This window comes from Neofelis nebulosa, chromosome 2 (genome assembly GCF_028018385.1).
Source record: "Neofelis nebulosa isolate mNeoNeb1 chromosome 2, mNeoNeb1.pri, whole genome shotgun sequence".
Taxonomy (NCBI): Eukaryota; Metazoa; Chordata; class Mammalia; order Carnivora; family Felidae; genus Neofelis; species Neofelis nebulosa.
This window is the reverse complement of record NC_080783.1, coordinates 74,126,170-74,150,946: the sequence shown is the minus strand read 5'-3', so window position 1 is coordinate 74,150,946 and position 24,777 is coordinate 74,126,170. Positions and strand designations below refer to the sequence as shown.

The 24,777-nt window shown below is 37.4% G+C and overlaps 1 protein-coding gene across 5 annotated transcripts in view; it reads right to left on the bottom strand.

Annotated features, from left to right (window-relative positions):
* The window catches only part of CCDC148 (coiled-coil domain containing 148), a 253,107-nt gene that overhangs the window by 55,642 nt on the left and 172,688 nt on the right, over positions 1-24,777 (bottom strand). For all 5 annotated transcript variants that reach the window (XM_058715202.1, XM_058715203.1, XM_058715206.1 and 2 more), the window contains one exon: positions 11,620-11,738. In XM_058715202.1, coding sequence (XP_058571185.1) covers positions 11,620-11,738 — 119 coding nt within the window. The remainder of the gene's footprint in view (positions 1-11,619; positions 11,739-24,777) is intronic.

The following is a 24,777-nucleotide window of genomic DNA, read 5'->3' as shown; positions in this document are numbered from 1 at the left end:
ATCATCTATTCACTTTTGGTGTGTGTGTGTTTTTAATTTTTAATTTTAATATTTTTTTAATTTTAATTTCTTTAATTTCAATTTTTCTACCTCATTAATTCCTTTTCTCCCTTCAAAATGACAAAACGAAGGAATTCACCCCAAAAGAAAGAGCAGGAAGAAACGACAGCCAGGGATTTAACCAACACAGATACAAGCAAGATGTCTGAACCAGAATTTAGAATCATGATAATAAGAATACTAGCTGGAGTTGAAAATAGAAGAATCCCTTTCTGCAGAGATAAAAGAAGTAAAAAATAGCCAGAATGAAATTAAAAATGCTATAACTGAGCTGCAATCACGGGTGGATGCAGCAGCGGCAAGGATGGACAAGGCAGAACAGAGAATCAGCGATATAGAGGACAAACTTAGGGAGAATAATGAAGCAGAAAAAAAGAGGGAGATTAAGGCAAAAGAGCACGATTTAAGAATTAGAGAAACCAGTGACTCATTAAACAGGAAAAACATTAGAATCATAGGGGTCCCAGAAGAGGAAGAGAGAAAATTGGGGGAGAAGGGTTATGTGAGCAAATCATAGCAGAAAACTTTCCTAACCTGGGGAAAGACACAGACATCAAAATCCAGGAAGCACAGAGGACCCCCATTAGATTCAACAAAAACCAACGATCAACAAGGCATATCATAGTCAAATGCACAAAATAGGCAAGGAGAGATTCATGAAAGCAGCAAGGGAAAAAAAGTCCCTGACATACAAGGGAAGACTGAGCAGGTTTGCAGGAGACCTATCCACAGAAACTCGGCAGGCCAGAAAGGAGTGGTGGGATATATTCAGTGTGCTGAATCAGAAAAATATTCAGCCAAGAATTCTTTATCCAGCAAGGCTGTCATTCAAAATAGAAGGAGAGATAAAAAGTTTCCCAGGCAAACAGAAATTAAAGGAGTTAGTGGCCACTAAACCAGCCCTGCGAGAAATTTTAAGGGGGACTTTCTGAGGGGAGGAAAGATGAAAATTTATATATATATACCAAAAGCAACAAAGGTTAGAAAGGACCAGAGAACACCACCAGAAACTCCATCTCTACAAGCATCATAATGGCAATAAATTCATATCTTTCAGTACTCACTCTAAATGTCAGTGGACTCAATGCTCCAACCTAAAGACATAGGGTAACAGAATGGATAAGAAAACAAGATCCATCTATATGCTGTTTACAAGAGACCTACTTTAGACCTAAAGACACCTTCAGATTGAAAACAAGGGGATGGAGAACCATCTATCATGCTAATGGTCAACAAAAGAAAGCTGGAGTAGCCATACTTATATCAGACAATCTAGACTTTAAAATAAAGACTGTATCGAGAGATGCAGAAGGGCATTATATCATAATCAAGGGGTCTATAGACCAAGAAGACCCAACAATTGTAAACATTTATGCTCCAAATGTGAGAGAACCCAAATATATAAATCAATTAATCACAAACATAAAGAAACTCATTGATAGTAATACCATAATAGTAGGAGACTTCAACACCCCACTCACAGCAATGGACAGATCATCTAATCAAAAAATCAACAAGGAAACAATGGCTTTAAATGACACACTGGACCAGATGGACTTAACAGATATATTCAGAACATTTCATCCTAAAGCAGCAGAATATACATTCTTCTCCAGTGCACATGGAACATTCTCCAGAATAGACCATATACTGGGACACAAATCAGCCCTAAGTAAGTACAAAAAGATCAAGATCATACTGTGCATATTTTCAGACCACAACGTTATGAAACTTGTAATCAACCACAAGAAAAAAATTGGAAAAGTAACAAATACTTGGAGACTGAAGAACATCCTACTAAAGAATGAATGGGCTAACCAAGCAGTAAAAGAGGAAATTAAAAAGTATATGGAAGTCAATGAAAATGATAACACCACAACCCAAAACCTCTGGGACACAGCAAAGGCCGTTATAAGAGGAAAGTATATAGCAATCCAGGAGGCCTTCCTAAAGAAGGAAGAAAGATCTCAGATACACAACCTAAGCTTACACCTTAAGGAGCTGGAAAAAGAACAGCAAATAAAACTCCAAACCAGCAGAAGACAGGAAATAATAAAGATTAGAGCAGAAATTAATGTTACCGATACCAAAAGAACAGAACAGATCAATAAAATCAAAAGCTGGTTCTTTGAAAGAATTAACTAAATTGATACACCACTAGCCAGTTTGATCAAGAAGAAAAAGGAAAGGACCCTAATAAATAAAATCAAGAATGAAAGAGGAGAGATCACAACCAACACAACAGAAATAAAAACAATAATAAGAGAATATTATGAGCAATTATATGCCAATAAAATGGGCAATCTGGAAGAAATGGACAAATTCCTAGAAACATATACACTACCAAAACTGAAACAGGAAGAAATAGAAAATTTGAACAGACCCATAACCAGTAAGGAAATCGAACTATTAATCAAAAATCTGCCAAAAAACAAGAGTCCAGGGCCAGATGGCTTTCCAGGGGAATTCTACCAAACATTTAAGGAAGAGTTAACACCTATTCTCATGAAACTGTTCCCAAAAAGTAGAAATGGAAAGAAAACTTCCAAACTCTTTCTATGAAGCCAGCATTACCTTGATTCCAAAACCAGACAGGGACCCCACTAAAAATGAGAACTATAGACCAATTTCCCTGATGAACATGGGTGCAAAAATCCTCAACAAGATATTAGCCAACCAGATCCAACAATACATTAAAAAAATTATTCACCACAACCAAGTGGGATTTATACCTGGGATGCAGGGCTGGTTCAATATCCGCAAAACAAGTAACATGATTCATCACATCAATAAAAGAAAGGACAAGAACCATATGATCCTCTCAACAGATGCAGAGAAAGCATTTGACAAAATACAGCATCCTTTCTTGATAAAAATCTTCAAGAAAGTAGGGAGAGAAGGAGCATACCTCAAGATCATAAAAGCCATATATGAAAGACCCAACGCTAATATCATCTTCAATGAGGAAAAACTGAGAGCTTTCCCCCTAAGGTCAGGAACAAGACAGGGATGTCCACTCTCGCCACTGTTATTCAACATAGTATTGGAAGTCTTAGCCTCTGCAATCAGAAAACACAAAAAATAAAAGGCATCCAAATCGGCCAGGAGGAGATCAAACTTTCACTCTTTGCAGATGACATGATACTCTATATGGAAAACCCTAAAGGTTCCATCAAAAAACTGCTAGAATTGATTCATGAATTCAGCAAAGTGGCAGGATATAAAATCAATGCACAGAAATTGGTTGCATTCCTATACACCAACAATGAAGCGACAGAAAGAGAAATCAAGGAATCGATCCCATTTACAGTTGCACAAAAAACCATAAAATACCTAGGAATAAATCTATCCAAAGAGGTGAAAAATCTATACACTGAAAACTATAGAAAGCTTATGAAAGAAATTGAAGAAAACACAAAAAATGGAAAAAGATTCCATGCTCCTGGATAGGAAGAACAAATATTGTTAAAATGTTGATACTACCCAAAGCAATCTAAATATTCAAGCAATCCCTATGAAAGTAACACCAGCATTCTTCACAGAACTAGAACAAAAAATCCTAAAATTTGTATGGAACCAGAAAAGATCCCAAATACCCAAAGCAATCTTGAAAAAGAAAACCAAAGCAGGAGGCATCACAATCCCAGACTTCAAGCCATACTACAAAGCTGTAATCATCAAGACAGTATGGTACTGGCACAAGAACAGACACTCAGATCAATACAACAGAATAGAGAACCCAGAAATGGACCCACAAACGTATGGCCAACTAATCTTTGACAAAGCAAGAAAGAATATCCAATGGAATAAAGACAGTCTCTTCAGCAAGTGGTGTTGGGAAAACTGGACAGCGACATGCAGAAGAATGAACCTGGACCACTTTCTTACACCATACACAAAAATAAACTCAAAATTATGAAAGACCTAAACGTAAGACAGGAAGCCATCAAAATTCTCGAAGAGAAAGCAGGCAAAAACCTCTTTGATCTTGGCCACAGTAAATTCTTACTCAACACATCTCTGGAGGCAAGGGAAACAAAAGCAAAAATGAATGACTGGTACCTCATCAAAATAAAAAGCTTCTGTACAGCAAAGGAAACAATCAGCAAAACTAAAAGGCAACTGACAGAATGGGAGAAGATATTTGCAAATGACATATCAGATAAAGGGTTAGTATCCAAAATCTATAAAGAACTTCTCAAACTCAACACCCAAAAAACAAATAATCCAGTGAAGAAATGGGCAAAAGACATGAATAGACACTTCTCCAAGGAAGACATCCAGATTGCCAACTGACACATGAAAAAATGCTCAACATCATTCATCATCAGGGAAATACAAATCAAAACCACAATGAGATACCACCTTACACCTGTCAGAATGGCTAACATTAACAACTCAGGCAACAACAGATGTTGGTGAGGATGCGGAGAAAGAGGATCTCTTTTGCATTGTTGGTGGGAATGCAAGCTGATGCAGACACTCTGGAAAACAGTATGGAGGTTCCTCAAAAAACTAAAAATAGAACTACCTACGACCCAGCAATTGCACTACTAGGCATTTATCCACAGGATACAGGTGTGCTGTTTCGAAGGGACACATGCACCCCCATGTTTATAGCAGCACTATCAGCAATAGCCAAAGTATGGAAGAAGCCCAAATGTCCATCGATGGATGAATGGATAAAGAAGTTGTGGTATATATATACATGGAGTATTACTCAGCAATCAAAAAGAATGAAATCTTGCCATTTGCAACTATGTGGATGGAACTGGAGGGGATTATGCTAAGCGAAATTAGTCAGTCAGAGAAAGACAAAAATCATGACTTCACTCATATGAGGACTTTAAGAAACAAAACAGATGAACATAAGGGAAGGGAAACAAAAATAATATAAAAACAGTGAGGCGGACAAAACAGAAGAGACTCATAAATATGGAGAACAAACTGAGGGTTACGGGAGGGGTTGTGGGAGGGGGGATGGGCTAAGTGGGTAAGGGGCATTAAGGAATATACTCTTGAAATCATTGTTTCACTATATGCTAACTAATTTGGATATAAATTTTAAAAAGAAAAAAGAAAATTAAAAAAAAAGAAAGAAATAGACTAGTGGTCATTTGGGGCTGTGTAGGAATAGGAATTAATGGAAATGGGCATGAGAGATCTTTCTGGGTTAATGTAAATGATATAAAACTGGACCATAGCCATGGTTGTACATGTATATAAATTTACTAAAAATCATTTCATTGTACACTGAAAACAAGAGAATTCATATATAAATTGTTATTCAATAGAAGGGTTTTTTTAATGTTAAAAGTAGCAGGGTTGGTAGCTTTCCATAAAGCATTTTAAATGTTTGCACATTGTTATGAAAAGACATGGAAAATGAGGCTCCTGAGTGGCTCTGTTGGTTGAGCATCCAACTTAGGCTCAGGTCATGATCTCACGGTTTGTGGGTTCGAGCCCCGCATCAGGTTCTGTGCTGACAGCTCAGAGCCTGGAGCCTGCTTCGGATTCTGTGTCTCCCTCTCTCTCTGCCCCTCCCCCACTTGTGCTGTGTTTCTCTCTGTCTTTCAAAAATAAATAAATAAATAAATGTAAAAATAATTTTAAAAAGAAAAAAAGACATGGAAAGTAGACAAGTAGAAAAAATGAAAACTATCAGTAACCTTGCCTTTGGCAAACACTCCAATATCTACCAATTTATTGTTAAGACATCAAAAATGCAATGTAAATTATTTAGAAATTAGATAATGAAACCTTATTTGAAAACTTATAGAATGCAGGCCAAGAGACACAGGTTAAAAAAGGAACCTATAGCCAAATAAATTTATTAGAAAATAAAAGAGACTGAAAACAAATTAAAATTTTCAACCTAAGAGGATAGATATAGCTCAGTAATATTCAGGATCATGCTTCTTCCTCTGTCTTGCCTCAAACTCCATTCCCAATGAAACAAGTCATCATATTTTACCTAAATACTTGATGAACATTTGTCATTTCTGCATCCCCACTGCTACTTCCTAGTTCATACACTTTCCCTCACACTGCTACTAAAGAAAATTTAGAATCAGCTTCTTGGTCATCAATTTCTACTTATTCCAAGCCTTCACCAGAAAAAACAAAACAAAACAAAACAAAAAAACCAACAAACTATGAAATCTTTGGAAGAAATTGAGAGAAGACTTGAACTGGAGAGCTATTCTGGAAGGATGATCCTAGGTTGGAAATTTAATTTGGTATATATGGCAGCATTCTTTAACAAAATATCAATGCAAACAATTGACAAGATTTTTAAAAATGAAACCTGACATAAGAATAACTAAGATATGGGGCACCTGGGTGGCTCAGTTGGTTAAGCGTCCAACTTCAGCTCAGGTCATGATCTTGTGGTTCGTGAGTTTGAGCCCTGCGTCAAGCCCTGTGCTGACAGCTCAGAGCCTGGAGCCTGCTTCAGATTCTGTGTTTCCCTCTCTCTTTGTCCCTCCCCAGCTCTCACTCTGTCTCTGTCTCTCTCTCAAAAATAAATAAATATTAAAAAATTTAAAAAAAAGAATAAGATATTTTGAAAAGAATAATGAGTGAACACTTGCTCTAACAGATAGCAAAAGAGATTAATTAAAATAGCATGGTATTGATGTAGAAATATAAATATAGATCAGTTTTTATTTAATCTAATAAGAGTCCATATGGAAAAGAAAGTATAATTGGAAGTATAATATATAATAAAGGTGGCATTTCAACTCAGTGGGTTAGGATGAATCATTAAATAATTGGTGTTGAGAGAGGTATCAATTTAGACCAAAAAATGAAAGTCAAACACTTAGCTCATATCATTCTTGGAAATAAATTCCAGATGGCTAAACTTTAGAAGAAATGTGGATGATATATACTATTTTAAAAGAATTAGGTAGGTCTATTTGCAGGAATGCCGTGTGTCGTTTTGAAGTTTGTGCTTTGCAAAAGCATTGCCAGACCAGGAGTATAAATAGGGAATGACATCCAGCTTTGCTGCTGCTTGTGAAGCTGAGTGCCATGGTTCAGGAAGGGTTTTTTTTTTCCTAATTTGCCTACTTCTGGATAGGGGATCTACGTACTTTGCCACCAGAAGGGAGAACCTCTTCTAATTGGAACAAAAATCTTATATACTAGCAGCAACAGTAAATAGTACTTAATAGTAAATAAGTAATTTGTGGATACATAAATGCTTTTGTTTGTTTTTTGAAAACACAAATGGCTGCTATAAACTGAACTTGTCTCTCTAAAATTCATATGTTGAAGTCCCACCCTCTTATGTGATAGTATTTGGAGAAGAGGCCTTTTGGAAATCATTTGGTTTAGATGAGGTCATGAGGGTGGGCCCTCACGATGGGGTTAGTGACCTTATAAGAAGAGACAGAGAGATACTGTCTCTCTCCCCAGCTATGGGCACAAAGTCTAAAATCAGTTGTCTATAAGCCACAAAGAAAGTTCTCCCAGAAACTCACCATGCTGGCACCTTGATCTTAGACTTATAGTTTCCAAAACTATGGAGAAAATAAATTTCTGTTGTTTAAGCCACCAGTCTGGTATTTTATTATGGAAGTCTGAGCTAATACAACAGTATTATATCATAAAATGTATTGGATTTCTGTTGTTGTTCTTCAACTTATTTTTTATGTAGGTACATAGTATGTATGCATAAGTATTAAACTTATAAAGGGCTTCTAGAGAAGACACTGTATGAGGGTAGTGATCAAGGGGCACTTTTGCTTTAACCTTGTTTTATTTTTAATAAAAATGTCCTCATTATTACATGTTTTATCTAAAATATTTAAAATGCTTAAACACTTTGAGAAAAAAATTGTTAGAAGGTGTCTTGTGTTTTAAAATTTCAATTGGTTGGGGTGCCCTGGTGGCTCAGTTAGTTAAGCACCCGACTCTTGATTTAGTCTCAGGTCACGATCTCACGGGTTCATGAGACCAAGCCCCATGTCAGGTTCTGTGCTGACAGTGTGCTGGTACATCCATACACACTCTCTCCCTCAAAACAAATAAATAAACTTAAAAAATTCAATTTATAGTAATCACTTATATTTGATGAGTGTTGCATTCAATACTTCATTTAATCCTTACAACAATCCTATGAAGTAGACATTATATATGTCTTTATTTTACAGATGAAGAAATTTAAGCATAGGCAAGTTAAATAATTTACCCCAAAGTCACATAGTTATAAAGGATAGAGCCAGGATTCCAATGTCAACAACTTAATTAAAGAACCTTCCTTCTTAACCTCTCTGGCATGTTCAGAAAGAAAATAGGCCTTAGGGTTAGTGGAAACTTTGGCAAAAACAAAAACAATAAAATAATAAGGGCAAAATGCAGAGTATAACTGAGAAGGAAAACATAATTAATAAGTAAAATGAATTACTTCATCTTTTTATGTTGAACCACATGAAACTGCCAATACTTAACCATTTCTGACCTGCAAAAATGGAATTTTCTTATGGTTCAACATAATATATCTGCTAATTTATGAATATTGTTTTCAAGAAACTTAACCTTAGAATTAAAAACTAGACAAAGAAAATAAACAATGGACATTTTTAAACCCTCAAGGCCATGTGTGCATGTTTTTAACAGATCTGGAAACAGTTTTAAGCTCTTATTCGGATATGAAAAAAAACGAGCCTCCAAGTTAAAATATTAAACATGAGGTTTGTGAATTGTATTTCAGTAGCAGAGAAAAACAAATTAACCAAATTTCTTAGTGTCAGGATGGTTATAAAAGAACACAACTTCTGGTTCTTGCCAGGAGCAAAAGCTACCAGCAGTTTTTACACGTTGAGTTCCATCTCCCTACATCACAGAATGAGGACTATGCTTTAATCTACAACATCATCCAAAATTTTCTGGGAACTATTTCTTGATATATGATCCTGATACTTGAATGGCCTTCCTCACTGATTTCCCAATGGCATGAAAGAACTAGATTCATAACTTTCTGAATCTTACATTTCGCGTGAGTAGAACATACAGATCATAGGCCCTTAAACGTTGATAGCTTACTTAGCCCTCAGAGGTTATACAGTTCAATTTTACAAAGTACAAAGCAGAGCCCTATAGAGGCTGAATGGCTTTGGCCAGATCAGACACTATTCCAAGAAGATTGAAGACTAAAAACCTGGTCCCCTGGTTCCTAGTCCTTAGTACTCTTTTCGTTATGTTGTAATATGCCTATTTTTTCCTGTTATGTAATGCAGATTAATCTGATTTTCCTTTTCTTCTTTTCAACTGGATTTCTGAGTCAGCTAATCTTGATAATTATTGGAACAGGAAGGAAAAGACCGAAATGGCTCTGTAATCAAAGAAACTCCCTGGCTGCGAGGGGAGATTCTATTAGAAGCCTGTCTGCTAGATGCTGGGACCTCACATCTGTTCTGTTCTTCCCACCCCCTTTAGTTCCTGTGGCTCTCTTGTTTCCCCAGCATAGCTTCAGACTATGCACCCAGACTTTGACCTCCACTATTGCCTTGCTCTTTAGTATTTAGCTGTTGGTGGGATTTTTGTCTCTGACCCATGGCATGGCCTATCTGCTGGTAAGCACTTTGTGTTTGTTTGGCTGGTTTCTCATTGACTGTTTCACCTCTTAGCCTTGAACTCTAAAATTCTGAGACACCTAGAAAATGATGTGAATTTCATCCAGAAAATCTTTAGGAATAGCCTGGCATCTATGTGGAACTCCACATTTAGTCTGCAAGCTTGGTGACTCGAGTTTGAGATAACTGTCCCATGGGTCAAAGGGGAAGCTTCCTAGATACAAGTGAACCTAGCTGTATAAAATGGCTAAGTCCAGGGCACCTGGGTGGCTCAGTCGGTTAAGCATACAACTCGTGGTTTCAGCTCAGGTCATGATCTCATGGTTTGTGAGTTCGTACCCTGCATTGGTCTCTGTGCTGGCAGTGCGGAGCCTGCTTGGGATTTTCTGTCTCCCTCTCTGTCTGTCCCTCCCCTCACACTGTCTCTGTCTCTCTAAAAATAAATAAATAAATAAAATGGCTATGTCCCCCAAGATTATGTATAAATCTAAGGAATAATTTTTTAATAGATTTTATTTTTAGAGCAATTTTAGATTCACAGCAAAACTGAGCAGAAAATACAGAGTTCCAGGCAAGTTTTTTACATTGACTAACAGTAAAGAAAAAACTATTGTGACTTCCATTATGAAATAAAAGAGCTATTCTTAATTTGTCTCCTGTGAAAATCTACTCAGAAGCTAGGTATACTAGATAACTATGTGGGCTACCAATTTATTGTCTCTTAACTCCAAATTCACCCTTCATTGCCTACTCTATGAAAATAAGATAGACCCTGTAACTATTTCTCCCTTGCAGCTGGCACAATGTTAAGCTATGTCAGAAAGGGGTTCTAGAAAGATACTGAAGGAGGAAGGGGCTTTCTTTCCTGATTCCAGTGTTTACCCCTTCTTGCTCCTACCACATGGCTGCCAGCTGCATGTGTGGGGAACACACAGTGGCACCTGTGCCCATGGAGTTCCACTGGTGCCCAATGGTCAGTTTCCCAACAAACTTAAGAGGCATTCCCATGGTCAGATCCCCACTGAGTTTTGCAAGCATCCCAATGGTTGACTTCCAGCTTTGGCTTCCTACATCCAGGCAGGGTGTTTCTTGCTTTCCCAGTGACTCTGAACAAGACCTGGTTGAGCCCATATAATAACTTCTCCACCATTCAGTGGGCCACAACCATGCCTTCTACAATGAGATCTGAATCTCAACCATGGAGGTCGGGAGGGGGGGGGTGGTTGGTGAGGCACTTCCATATTTGTTTCTTCTATGGGAACCTTCCTTCAGCCCTGGAGTTGTCTTCAAAGCTCTCTTTATCTCTTTACATAACAGAGGTTTTCTGTTAGAATTAATAATTCTTTATCTTAAACTTTCCCTATTCAAATTATTATGTTATCTTTGTCTCTTCACTGACCCTGATTGATACAGTAAACTTGGAAAAATAATTTTAATTTCTTAGTTAATTTCTCAGTTTAATTTCTCATTCATAAAATGAGGACACTGGGTTAGTTGGTCTCAAATGCCCTTTTCAGCTCTAAAAATAAACCATTCCAAGAAACCCTCCATGTTTTCCCACATAGAGTGCATTCTAAGTATACTAGAATGAATCACATACACAGTATAATTGTGTATTGTCCTCCTCAGCCTCAATTATATTAAATGGGTCTCCCTTCTTACCTGAATAATGGTTTCCTCCTTCTAGGTCAACATATTAAGTCATAGTAGCACCCAGTATCCTTTCATGCACACAGTGGGCAATCAAATACTATAAAATCCTCTGTAAGGGTTTTAACTAGGAAGCTATCCAAGGAACAAAATGGCAAACCAGAGATTTGTGTATGAATATGAGAGACTGAAATACATTATAAGTATCATTTTATCTATTTGTGGGATACAAACATTGGAAGGATACATTAAGTATAAAAAAATGCTCCCTCTGATACTGTTTACCCAAACCATCTCCATTACTATGCAATTTAAGATTTTTTTTTACCTTTCTCTGTCTTTTACTGACTGTTCAGCCATTAATTTCTTCAGTTCTTCTAGACGCTGAAGATCTCTCATTTCCACTTCTTGCCACTTCTGTTCTTTTTTAGCCCAATATTTTCTTATCTATTGTATAAATGTTACATAAAATTTAAATTAACAACATATATGTTAAAATGAGGAGAAAAGTTAAGACAACATTATCCTGTGGTTCCTATAGCCAATATTAAACTTAAATGGTACTTTATATTTTTCATTTCTTAGATCTGCCTATAGTATATTGACAGCAGACAAAAAATAAATGAAAACCTGAAGATACAAGTCCTGAGAAACTGCATGGTTTAACAATTTCTGAAGTGGAAATGTAACTTGTGCCAAGATCTAAAGCCTGAATCTATGGCTAAAATAATTGACTTTCAGGGAACTACAATAGAAGCATGTTATTGTCTCTAAAGCATATGATCTACCTGTTACTCAAGAATATTTTTATCCTCTTATGGTAATGCAGTCTTTAACAAATATAGCATTAAACCTATTCTTACTTTAAAAGCATGAGTTTATTTATGCTAATGGACAGCAGGATGTTGAAAGCTTTATGCTTCTGGGGAAGTGGCAGGAGATAGGTGGGAGGAAGGAGAACAAGAAAAAAATAGCAGGGTTATGATATATAGTAGTTCTGACTTATGTGGTAAAATAAAGGACACATTTATCAAGCTCAAAAAGGTGAAAGCATTGTTCTTACTAGGCCTGTTTTATTTCCCTTCTCTGGAAATGGAGACAGCCTGAGAAAACTGGAAGTATACATATGCTCTTCTCTTTTTTTTAATGTTTATTTATTTTTGAGAAAGAGAGAGAGGGCATGAGTGGGGTAGGGGCAGAAAGAGAGAGGGAGACACAGAATCTGAAGCAGGCTCCAGGCTCTGAGCTGTCAGCACAGAGCCTGAGGCAGGGCTCGAGCTCATGAACCGTGAGATCATGACCTGAGCTGAAGTTGGATGCTTAACCGACTGAGCCACCCAGGCGCCCCTACATATGCTATTTTCAGGAGGATGAAACCATCATTCAAGGTTCCCCTGGTGATGGGGCAATTGAAGTTAATGTGTATTTGACAGAGGCCCCTTCAACCACTTGGCTCGCCATGTTGTGTGCAACTCAAGAGACTGGATCTTATTGGTAAAAAGTAGAGTACTTCAGTGGTGAATGATAATGAGTGACTGCCAGCAGAAGGTCTGTTGTGGAGGACATGTTAGCTTCACCCCCAACGTGGCATTGTCTCTTTTGAGAAGTGAATATGAAAACCTAAGTGGTTTCCAGACTTGCCTTAGCAACATGGTCTCTGACCACTGGGAGAACAAAGGAAGCCTCCCAAGCAACATGGCCACAGTCATAGCAGCTCTGCCACAGGGCCGCCACACCAGCAGTCACAATGGAAACATCTGCTCAAAGCATAACAAGTAACTGGGTGAGGTCAAGGTACCATGATTTCACCCCGTAGATAATTGAGATTTGAATTTGGGGAGAACAGAGATGAAGCTAGAAAGATAGCAAAGAGAAGGTAGGGGAGGCAGAGAAAGAAAACACTGACTGATAAGGTGTGTTTCAAAGTCCTGACTGATAAATGCCGGGGCATTCTATCATTGTCAGGTATGGAAATGTTAACAATGATTATATCATCTCCCTCTGGGGTTTAAGTGGTGTTTATTTTACACTTTGTGTATTTTTGTGTTACTTTATGTTTTGCAATGAATATGTATTTCTTTCATAATCAGAGAAAGTAAAGCTACTTCAAAACTAAATTTTAAAAAAGAGCAGATATTGGATTAAAGAGCATTTGCCTCTAGGCTCTAAATGACCAACAATATTTGCTTACTCTCAGTGTTGGCCTTGGAGGGAAGTCATTGGTCCTTTTGTCGACAATCCCTTGACTACAAGTGGACAAACACTTTAGGTCCAACCTGGACAACCAGGTTGCTGGTGTCCTCAGAAGACAGATACCATTTGGTGCAGTATCCTCTGAAGGTCATATAAATATGTCACACCAGAGTCTTTTGGTATCTCAGGATCAATTATTTCCATTCCCAACTCTCTAGTATGCTCAGACATTGCTACAGTGTGAGTCTCTCTCTCTCTCTCTCTGTCCTCTTTTTCTCTCTCTCTCTCCCCTCCTCTCTTTCTCCCTCCCTCCCTCCAACTCTCCCTTTCCTCCCTTCTCTCTCTTCCTCTATCTCTCTCTCACCACCTCTCTCTCTCAATCTCTCTCTCCCTCTCCATCTCCCTCTCTCGCTCCCTCCCTCCCTCTCTTATGTGAGCCCAATTTATTCTTTCTCAGTGCTTTCTACTGGGCTCTCTGAAAGCCCTGTGTCATCACACATAAAATCCTCTACATCTTCAAACTTCAGACCACTACATGATTATTTTGACTGGAATTCTCTTGAGCGAAGGATGCTTATCCTCTGGTGCCCCACATGCCAGGAGGCTGAGGAATGGTTCGAGCATTTTCCTCGTTAACTGCTACTTTTACACTAAAGGTCATTTTCAAATATTCATGAAGAATTCAGATACGAGGGTCACAGCCACACAGAACTTGTCCAAAACAACCCCTTTTACTTCCCTAGACAACTTCAGCATCTGCCTGAATGCCCTTCCAACCTACTAATCTCACAGTTCCATAACTTCCTCTATTCCAGGAGTCATGACTTCCTCCAGGATTCTATTATCATCAAACACATTTCAGTTTCAATTCTGAAATCTTCAATTATAGCCATTGATTCTATGATCAGGACCTACCCATTCCTTTGCTATCATCCTCAGTTTTCTGATCATATAATTTTATTCCTCCATTATAGCCCTCTTCTCAAGGCCTTGCTAATTAGTATGTTTGTTTCTCTCTCCCACTGCACTTCAGAAAATGTGATTTATCTATCTTGGCACTTCCAACATTAACTATAGGGTTTAGAACATGATATATACCTAATAAACATTTGATTGATGAATGAATTACACAACTCTAGAAAATTATACCAAATTTATGGTTTCAACTGAATATTCATTGATAATCAGCATTCCTTTTATGAATTCCTGGTTAATACCTCTTGCGTTCTCATGAACATATTCCAAACCCGTTCACTATGTTAAGCTGCATATCTGCCTCCTCTTCTTCACTTTTATCAGGGGAAATAGAGACTATAAATGATACCTTCCTTGATGCCTGCCTTTTAGAAAAAGAGGTGTCTGTACAAAGGGACAATAAATCCCTCTTGGGCTCCAGATCCTATTCCCTAATTCCATCTTCCCCATAAACTTACTCCATCATTTACCCCTCTCTCCCTTATACCTTCAACTTCTCGGTCTGTGCTGCTTCCTTCTCCTCACATGGAAATATATACAAATCTCACCCATTTACAAAAATTTAAAAGGACTTTCTTTAGACCCCTGAGACTGTAGCACCTCATCCTTCATTGTTCTCTTCTTCAGTGAAGCATCTTACTTACTGTTCTTCAGTTCTCATCTCCTGTTTTATTCCTCATCTGTAATATTCCTATCTCTGCCTTCCCTCCAAATTCACTACTCTTACCACTGACTTCCAAGTGAGTGAACAAAATGATCCTTTTCAATCCTTATTTTACATAATTTCTTTGTGTATTTGATTCTGTCAACCCTTATCTATATAGTCTTAAGACACTACTGACTTTGGCATTCATTTGTTCAACAAATATTTACTGAACATACACTTTAAGCCAGATATTGTGTTGTATATTTGGGATATGATGCTCAAAAGAGAAATAAGTTCTCTGCCTCATATTGCTGGGACTTTCTAGAAAGAGAGAGACAAAGAGAATAAATATGTAAACGAATGAATAGAATATTACATCATACGTTCTAAGAAGGAAATAATTATAGCAATGATTTAAAAAAATTGGGTAGAATTTTTACTAGAAGGCATATTTTTGTAATGACCTTTGAATCAAGATTTAAAAGATGAGAGTGAGACAATTATGGGAAGAAATGGAGGGTGATCACCACAGGAAGCGGGAGCTCTAGGTCCAATAGCATTGAGTGGGAAAGACCTTGTGCATTTTCAGGACTGGGAAGAAGCCAGTGTGGCTGGATGGAGCATGTGGTTGAGTTAAGAGTGGAGGTGAGATTGAGAAGCTAGCTGAGGGCTAGATGATTTGGCAAGGAGTTAGGTCTAGAAACAAAGAAAAGCTATAGATAAGTTTAAAGCAAGGTGTGACATGATCTGACTGAGATTTTTAAAAGATAGCTCTCGATATTGAGTGAAAAATAAGACAGTAGAGAAGCAAAGGAGAAACAAGGAGACGAGATAGAAGAATAAGGTAAAAATAATCACTTGGACCAGGAAATGAAATGTTCATATCTGAGATGATTTTTGAGTGGGACCAGAGTGCTCACTGAGGAAATGAATATTAAAGCTGAAGAAAAAAGGAATCAAGGATGATTCCTAGCTTTTTGCTAGAGCACCTGGTTGAATGATGGTACCAATAACTGAGATGGAATACTGGAAGAATAACAGGTTTGGGAAAGAAAGACCATCAGGAGCTCAGTATTGAACATTAAACAGTTGACGTGACTGCAAGACCTTGAAGTGGAGATTCCAAACAAACGTGTGGAGGTACAGATGGGTGGCTCAAGGGTCGATTCAGGGCTGGAGGTATAAATTAAGGAAATATCTACTTAAAATGGCATTTGATGCCTCAGGACTAGAAGAGATCTCTAGGTCAGAATATAAATAGAAGAAAAAGGTGGCTATGTACTTTCATTCTTATCTTCCTTTTGCAAAGTTTTCTCAACAAAAATGACTCCATTTCCCCTTCCACCTGTCAATTTTACTCTACCCTTATTACCAAAACAAATCTCCTTGAATCATCCTCTGAACCCTCCAGGAAAAAAAGCTTAGCCATCCTTGGCACACCAATGACCGTTGGCGAACGTTTATTACTCTCCATTCTTCATCCTGCCTTGTATTCCTTGATTCATTTTCATGAGGCTCTGACAATGCACTGTTACTGATACATTTAGGCATTTACTACATGCCTAGCATGGTCTATCCTACCTGTGTCCTGCTAAATCTCTCCTGTCCATCCTTTAAGATGCAATTTTAACACTGCTTTCTCAGCCTTCCTCCTTCTTCTCTCCTCCAGACATAGGTGTACCTTCTAAGGCACTATTTATGTGTCCTTCGCATAGCACTTTCCATATTGGTTCACATTATTCATCTTTGCATTGTAGTACCTTGTATCATGTCTCATACATAATAGGGCTTAATTGATCACCATTAGGTGAGTGGAAGCTTCTTCTGATCTCTGGTCTGAGAATAACAAAGTTGTGGATGGGAACAAGGCCAGCAGTTTTATTTGCAGGATGGTAAAGTCTGAACTAAGCACTTCCCTAAGGACAGTTCCATTCACCCTTTGTCAATTAATAGGAGCGGGAAGTATGTATGTCAAGAATTATTGGCTTTGAAAGCCTCAAGCTAAAGTTAAGGCTAAGGATATTTAACTAGCCCTTTGGGACATTTGTTAAGACACAGATTTCAAACACCCTGCGTTTTACTTCTTGAGTGATACTTATAATATTCCAGTGATAGGGAAATCAGAAGGTTAGTTAAAATGAGAAGAGTTGCATTTAAAGCTTGTCCCTTGACTCCCACAGATGGGGTTTCTAGAAAAAGCTTGCTTTTCTGAAAAGCAAAACAGGCCCTCATTACTACCCCTCTATAATCTCAGATTCATATCAGGGATGTTCCCCTTTTCTTCTTCCACATTTTGCTCATTTTGGTAAAGTGAAGCCAGTAAAAGTGTCAATAAACTGAAGAAACCGTTCTCTAAAATAATGCTATGCTAACTTTTCAAAGAGTTTGAGATCACTTTTATATCCTACCTTACCTTTCTAATCTTCCAAACAATATGCTTCCTATTAAAAACTCCACCAGGAAGTGATGTTTACAGCATTGGAGTACCTCAGGGTTTAATTTTTAAAAACTTGTACTAATACTACACAACCATCAAATTATATTTTTTCACTCCTTCAGTCCAAGAATTATTATAATTCAACATGAAATAAGAATTTCATGAAAGCAAAAAGTTAGGGCTCAACTATCATAGAAGGAAGACAGTTTGGTCTCTGATTTCAAGCAATATGCGTGGTGTTGAATTTTTGAACAAACTTCTACACCTTGCTCCCAGATCATTATTTCAAAGACTTTAATGACTTATTCAGAAGGAGTTCATTATTCTTAACCAGATACATAAAATGTATGAAATAGGAAGTTCAAAATATCCAGTGCCATTACTAATAAGCTATGGAGATAGAGCAACTTTCAGTCCATTTTCCAGATTCTAATTTACTTAGCTAATTCTTTGCATCTTACAGCTCTCTTTTCTACTTTTGGTCTGGAATATGAACCCTCACAAAACAGTGATATTGTTACATATGAAAGCAGCAAGACCTCTTAATAGAAAGTGTTTTTTTTTTACTGTTTATTTTAGTGTTTATTTTTTTTACTGTAATTTTTTTTCCATTTGTTCCGTGTAGATCAACCTGTATCCCATAAAATTGCCACCAACTGAAGTATGACTCTTCTTTCTATACAATGAATTTGACAAGCATCTATATTTCACCAGATAACTTTTCACACTTTTGTGTGAATTTCTGAAAGGTAAGAAACATGCCTTATGTTGTAGTACTTATTTGTATCTAATATTGCATCTAGCTAATGAAATGTACATGATATGCAACTGCCAAATGAATCCAGGGAAAAACGATATAGAAAAGCAACATTGCACACAATACTTTTCTTATATCAATTTATATAAATCCAAAACTATTAATAAAGCATCCAGTTAGACAATAAACAGTCAGTAGTCTACTCAGTCATGTGTGGGATGGAGGTGCATTTAATCTCAAAAGAGCCTGAAGGCATAGTATGTCTTTAAATCAGATTGTCTACGAATCAGATTAAAGACTTTTTTTCCTAAAGATGGACACTTTGTCACCTCTGGCCTCAAAACTTTTTAGCCAACATTCATCTCTTCTATACTTGTGGCATAGAGATCTCTGTGGGCTTCAACTCAGGATCTGCTGGAGCTTCTGAATAAAAATTTGGCCCCAAGAGAATTACTTTACATGACATTCTTTACGCAAATATTTGAAAACTCTCTACATGGGTAAGAAATCACAATACAAAGTCAAATTTGCCACCGTCCTGCCAGGTTATTTGAATAGAACTCCTTTCAGTCCACATTTCAGACTATTTGTATTTCAGCTACTTTATCAGTGTCTTACACTTGAACATTTTGCCACCAATCTCCAACCTGGTAAACAAGTACGTCCACCACTGGTAAGAGGGTAGATTGTTATACTCTTCCTGAATAACAAATAAAATCACTGGCAAAAGCCTTAAGAATTAAGAAACAAAGCTTGAGAATTAATAAGCAGGGACATATGCAAAGATTCAGGTATAGGTATGTTCATTACAGCCTTAAAAATGTGAAAGGTTACATATAATATAACAGTGCAAAATAAGAAATTGGTTAAATAGAGGACTCCTGAGTGGCTCAGTTGGTTAAGTGTCCAACTCTTGATTTCAGCCTAGGTTATGATCTCATGGTTCATGAGATCAAGCCCTGCATCAGGCTCTGTGCTGACAACTCAGAGCCTGCTTAGGATTCTCTATCTCCCTCTCTCTCTCTCTCTCTGCCCCTCCCCTGCTTGCATGCACGTATACACTCCCCATCTTGCAATAAATAAACAAACAAACAAACTTTAAAAAACAGTTAAATGCAATATTTCACATAATGAAACACTATGCAAACACTAAAAATTATGTGGTAGAAAAACAAGATATACAAGATATACTAATACATGTTAAAATAGGTTAAAAATAATATGTGCAGTATGATTCTAGGTAAGTTAAATTCCTCATGTATATAGAAAAAGGATATATGGATATTGTTAATAATTTTCTTTTCATACTAGTTTAGGACTTGGGGTGACTTTTATTACATTTTGTGTGCTTGTTTGTATTTTCCAAACTATCTACAATGGACATAAATACTTTATAGTTACAAAAGTATGTTTTTTGAAGGTTTGACCAGAAAAAAAATCAATATTTATAAGGACATGACTATTATTCATTCCTGAAGTTTCCAAACTCTATTTCTATGCCAAGTCAGATGACAAGAACATTGTATATACCTTTATATAATATTTTCACTTTTTATCACCTTGTGTGCAGCATCACTTTCACTTTCTAGATAAAGGTTCACAGGACTATAAGTTAATTTTATACCATAGGCCTTATAAAGGTTGATGCAATATTATATGAGGACTGATTTAGATTCTTCTGTAAAGCAGTTCTACTAAAAATGCTATCCACTGGGTGGTTTGCCTCCCTCCCCCCGGTACATGCTGTCAGCTCCTGATGTGCTAGGATGTTGTCTATTATTAGCAAATAAGAGCTAAATGCTTCCTTTTAACTTTAACCATGTTCAATTACAGCACCCCATTTTAGTCTTGGTTTGCTGACATAACTATATTCCCATCCTCTTAATTTTTTGTCTTACATTCTCTTACTAATTTTCTATTTTAATGATTCTTAATAGGAAACAGATGGCACACTCAAAATTAGAATAAATCAAGAAGAATATAATAAGAGGACAATTGACAAAGGAGGGTTGGAATTCAGGATAATCACAAGACATCATAGCCGGGCTGCTTTACCACCCATTGACCAGTCAAAGACAGCTATGTGGGGAGGGCCACCCGATAGGAGCTGAGAACTTTGGTGGAGGACACAGTGGTCAACACAACTCTGCAGGGGTAGGAACAGGGGGGTCAATTCTCCCAACCTCAGTCTCCTTCCTAAACTGATCTCTAGTGTTCCATTTTGACTGAATCCAACCAGAATCCAGGGGTCAAGGGAGCCATGTAACACAACTCCCTGGGCCACAGAAAAGAATGGAGAGTAGATACAATCCAAGGGGAGGATGTCCAGCACAATGGTATTAATGTTTCTTATTATAACTTTCTTGGAAGTAGGTGATGTCTATATGCATAAATACATAAATGAAATGAAATATCTTTTTAGGTGGTGTTCACTTTAGTCACTTACATGAGTATTTTTCCATGGCAGAGCTGCCTACTTGAATTGCCAATAGCAATTTCTGCTCTGATGTAGTCTTATGTCCTTAGAACAATGATGAGCCAAGAAAGTATTCTGAGGTAAACATATTAGTTATCTCCCTCTTAATGAAATGCCAGGTGGATTAAAAAATAACTGTCATGTCTTCCTTAGAAGTAAAGTCTATTTTCAGTATGGGCACTGAAATATTACATAATGATCATGTCATATGTTGATATTGCTAAAATGGATTTGTCTGTAATCTTGTTTAATTTCTCTCTTTTCACTATTCATTAGGAAGGGAGTATATATACTGAGGATGTTGTATTTCACAGCCTGAGGTGTCACAGAGAGTGAAAAGTGAAAAGTAATCAAACCTCAGAGTCATTCAATCATAACTTCTTAGAGCTGAGGTGATTTTAGCAATCATTTAATCCAAACACCTCATTTTACAATTGAGGAGGCAAAATCCAACAGAGCCTGTGTAAGTTGCCCAAGGTCACCCCACCTTGTTGGGGCCTCCTACTTTGGCATGTTTTCCTCTCCACCTCACCATGAAGGTTCAGTGGTATCCTGCTCATTCATTACATTCATTCATTCAAGCAGTATTTATTGCATGCCTTATGCCAGGCACTGCAGGTAAAACAATGAAAATAGACAAACCCCTCTTTTTTATGGGGCTTACATCCTAGAAGAAAAAGAGAAGACAGTGAATAAATAAATAGATATGTATCAGGTGGGATAAGTGCTGAAAAAACATGAAATAGAATAAATGGACAGAGTAACAGGGAAGAAGAATGTTATTTTAAGTTTGGTGATCAAGGATGGACATTCTCTCTAAGATGACATTGGAGTGAAAGCCTGAATGAAGCAAGACAGTGAGTTGTGCAGCATCTGGGGGAGTAGTATTCCAGGCAGAGGAAACAGCCAATGCAACACCCTAAGAGGTCATGTGCCAGGGTGTTGGAAGGGGAGGAAGTGGACTGATATGGCTGCCACAGGATGAGTGAGGGGGAAAGTGGCAGAATATGAGATCTAAGAGATATAGAGTGTAGTGCAGGGACTAACATAATCTGACGTGAATTTTAGAAACATCTCTGACTGCTGTGTGGAAAATAGACAAAAGAAATAGTGTGGGAATAGAAAAGGAGGGAGCAGAGACATTCAGAGATTCAGAGATTATTATAATAGCTCTGATTGAGGGGCACCTGGGTAGCTCAGTCGGTTAAGCGTCCAACTCCAGCTCAGGTCATGATCTCACAGTTCATGAGTTCAAGCCCTGAGTCAGGCTCTGTGCTGACAGCTCAGAGCCTGGAGCCTGCTTCAGATTCTGTGTCTCCTTCGCTGACTGCTCCCTCCCCCACTCATACTCTGTCTCTGTCTTTCAAAAATAAATAAACTTTAAAAAATATTTTTAAAAAATAACAGCTCTGACTGAAGATAGAGCCTTCTATTTATGACAATTTATCAGTATGAGGTGTGCAGGGAAAAATAACAAAGATAATACCAAGGCTTTTGGCCCAAGCACTGGGTGCATAGGTTCCCATTTTTTGAGAAAAGGTAAACTGAGGAAGCAGTAAGTCTGGAGAGAAAAACAAGAATACATTTTGGACATACTAGATTTGAGGCAGTGGGATGTGTAAATTTGGAGTTCAGGAGAGAGGTCTAGACCAGAGATGTTGTTATTTGTCAGCATATAAATGACATATAAGTAATTTTGCATTGATTGAGATCACCCAAGAAGTATATATACTTAGGACTGAGTCCCTGGGACACTCCAAGGCCTAGAAGTCAGAATGGTGAGGAGGATTCATCCAAATTTATTGAGAAAGAGAAATCAGTGAGGTAAAAGAATGAAGTGAGATAAAAGAGCAAAGAGAAAATGGCCTCCTACAAGCCAAGTATTAAGTTGGAAGCCCAATATCCAAGGAGGAGGGAGTGATCACTTCCTTTTAATAGTTCAAGTAAAGTAAGGACTGAGAACTGACTCCTGAAATTAACAACATGAAGATCAATGATGACCTTGGCAAGCACAGCTTGGCTGGAGTGGAGGGCCAAAATAGCTCAAGAGAGAATGAGTGGAAAGAAGCTGGAAACAGTGTGTAGGCCATAGAATGGTACAGTTTCTAAGGGAGGGTGTGTGGGGTAAAGGAAGAGTAGTTTTTTAAAATAGAAGTCATACTGGCATATTTGTAGGTTAATAGGAAAGATGTAGAAGAGAAGAGAGAAATGGTAGTGGCAGAGAAATTGGGATAGCAAGCACTATACAGATGTCTGTTAATTAAATCAAATTACCATGAATAACCAAGACATAGAAACTGTAAAAAAAAAATTGATACCTTGAGTTAATTAAAACAAATTTTTTTTTAACTATCTATTGGAAAATCTCTTACAGAGAATCATTTATCTGGCTTTTGATGACCCAGGGTGCTTTCCCCCCCCTCCATCTGACTTTTTCCTAAAACTGTGTCCTGACAGGGGCACCTGGGTGACTCAGTTGGTTGAGTGTCTGACTTCAGATCAGATCACGATCTCAGTTTGTGGGTTCAAGCCCCACGTTGGGCTCTGTGTTGACAGCTCAGAGCCTGGAGCCTGCTTCGGATTCTGTGTTTCCCTCACTCTCTGCCCCTCCCCCACTCACACTCTGTGTCACTCTCTCTCTCTGTCTCTAATTTACTCTCTTAACAACTTTCCTATACAGCACTGTTAGCTATGGTCACCATGTTGTACATTAAATCTCTGTTACGTATTTATCTTATAACTGAAAATTTGTACCTTTTGACTGCCTTCCTCCAATTTCCCCTCCTGCCACCCCCTCTCTTGTGAGAAGTCTGAGCTCTTTTTCAGAGTTTATTTTTTTTAATATTCCACATATAAGTGAGATCATATAGTATTTGTCTTTCTCTGTCTGACTTCTCTTAGTATAATTACTTTCTGTGACTACACTTAGCATATGATTTCACTTTATCTGTCTTATGTCACTTAGCATAATGCATTCAAAGTCCATCTATATTCTTGCAAATGGTACATTTCCTCATTTTTAATGGCTGAATAATATTCCATTATGTGTATATATACCACGACTTCTTTATTCATTCATCCATTGATGGATACTTAGGTTGTTTCCATGTCTTGACTATTATAAGTAATGTTGCTTTGAACATGAGGGTCCAGATATTTTTTTGAGTTAGTGTTTATGATACCTTTGGATATATTCCCAAAAATGAAATTGCTGGATTATATGATAGTTCTATTTTTTTATTTTTTTGAGGATCCTCCATACTGTTTTCCATAGTGGCTGCACCAATCCATAATCTTACCAGTGCGCAAGGAATCCCTTTTCTCCACATCTACACTAGTGTTTGTTATTTCTTATCTTTTTGATGATAGCAATTCTAATGAGCATTAGGTGATATCGCATTGTGGTTTTAATTTGTATTTCCCTAATGATTAGTGATTGAGCATCTTTTCATGTGCCTGTGGCCTTTATATGTCTTCTTTGGAGAAATGTCTATTCAGATCCTTTAAAATTGTCCATTTTTAAAATTGGGTTGTTTTGTTTTTGTTGTTAAGTTGTATGAGTTCTGTATATATTTTGGATATTAACCCCTCATCAAATGTATGGTTTGCAAATATTTTTTCCCATTACTTAGGTTGTCTTCCCACTTTGTTGGTTGTTTTTTTTGATTGCAGAAGCTTTTTAGTTAGATGTAGTCCCACTTGTTTATCTTTTATTTTGTTGCTTTGAGCTTCAGGTATCACACTGAAAAATCATTACTAAGACCCATGTCAAGGAGCTTTGATCCTACGTTTCCTTCTAGGAGTTTCATGGTTTCAGATCTTATATTTAAGTCTTTAATCCATTTTGAGTTAATTTTGTTGAGTGGTATAAGATATGGTTCCAATTTCTTTCTTTTACATGTGTGTATCCAATTATCCCAGCTACATTTAATGAGGAGACTGTCTTTTCTCCATTGAGAATTCTTGGCTCTCTTCTCAAGTATTAGTTGACCATTGAGCGTT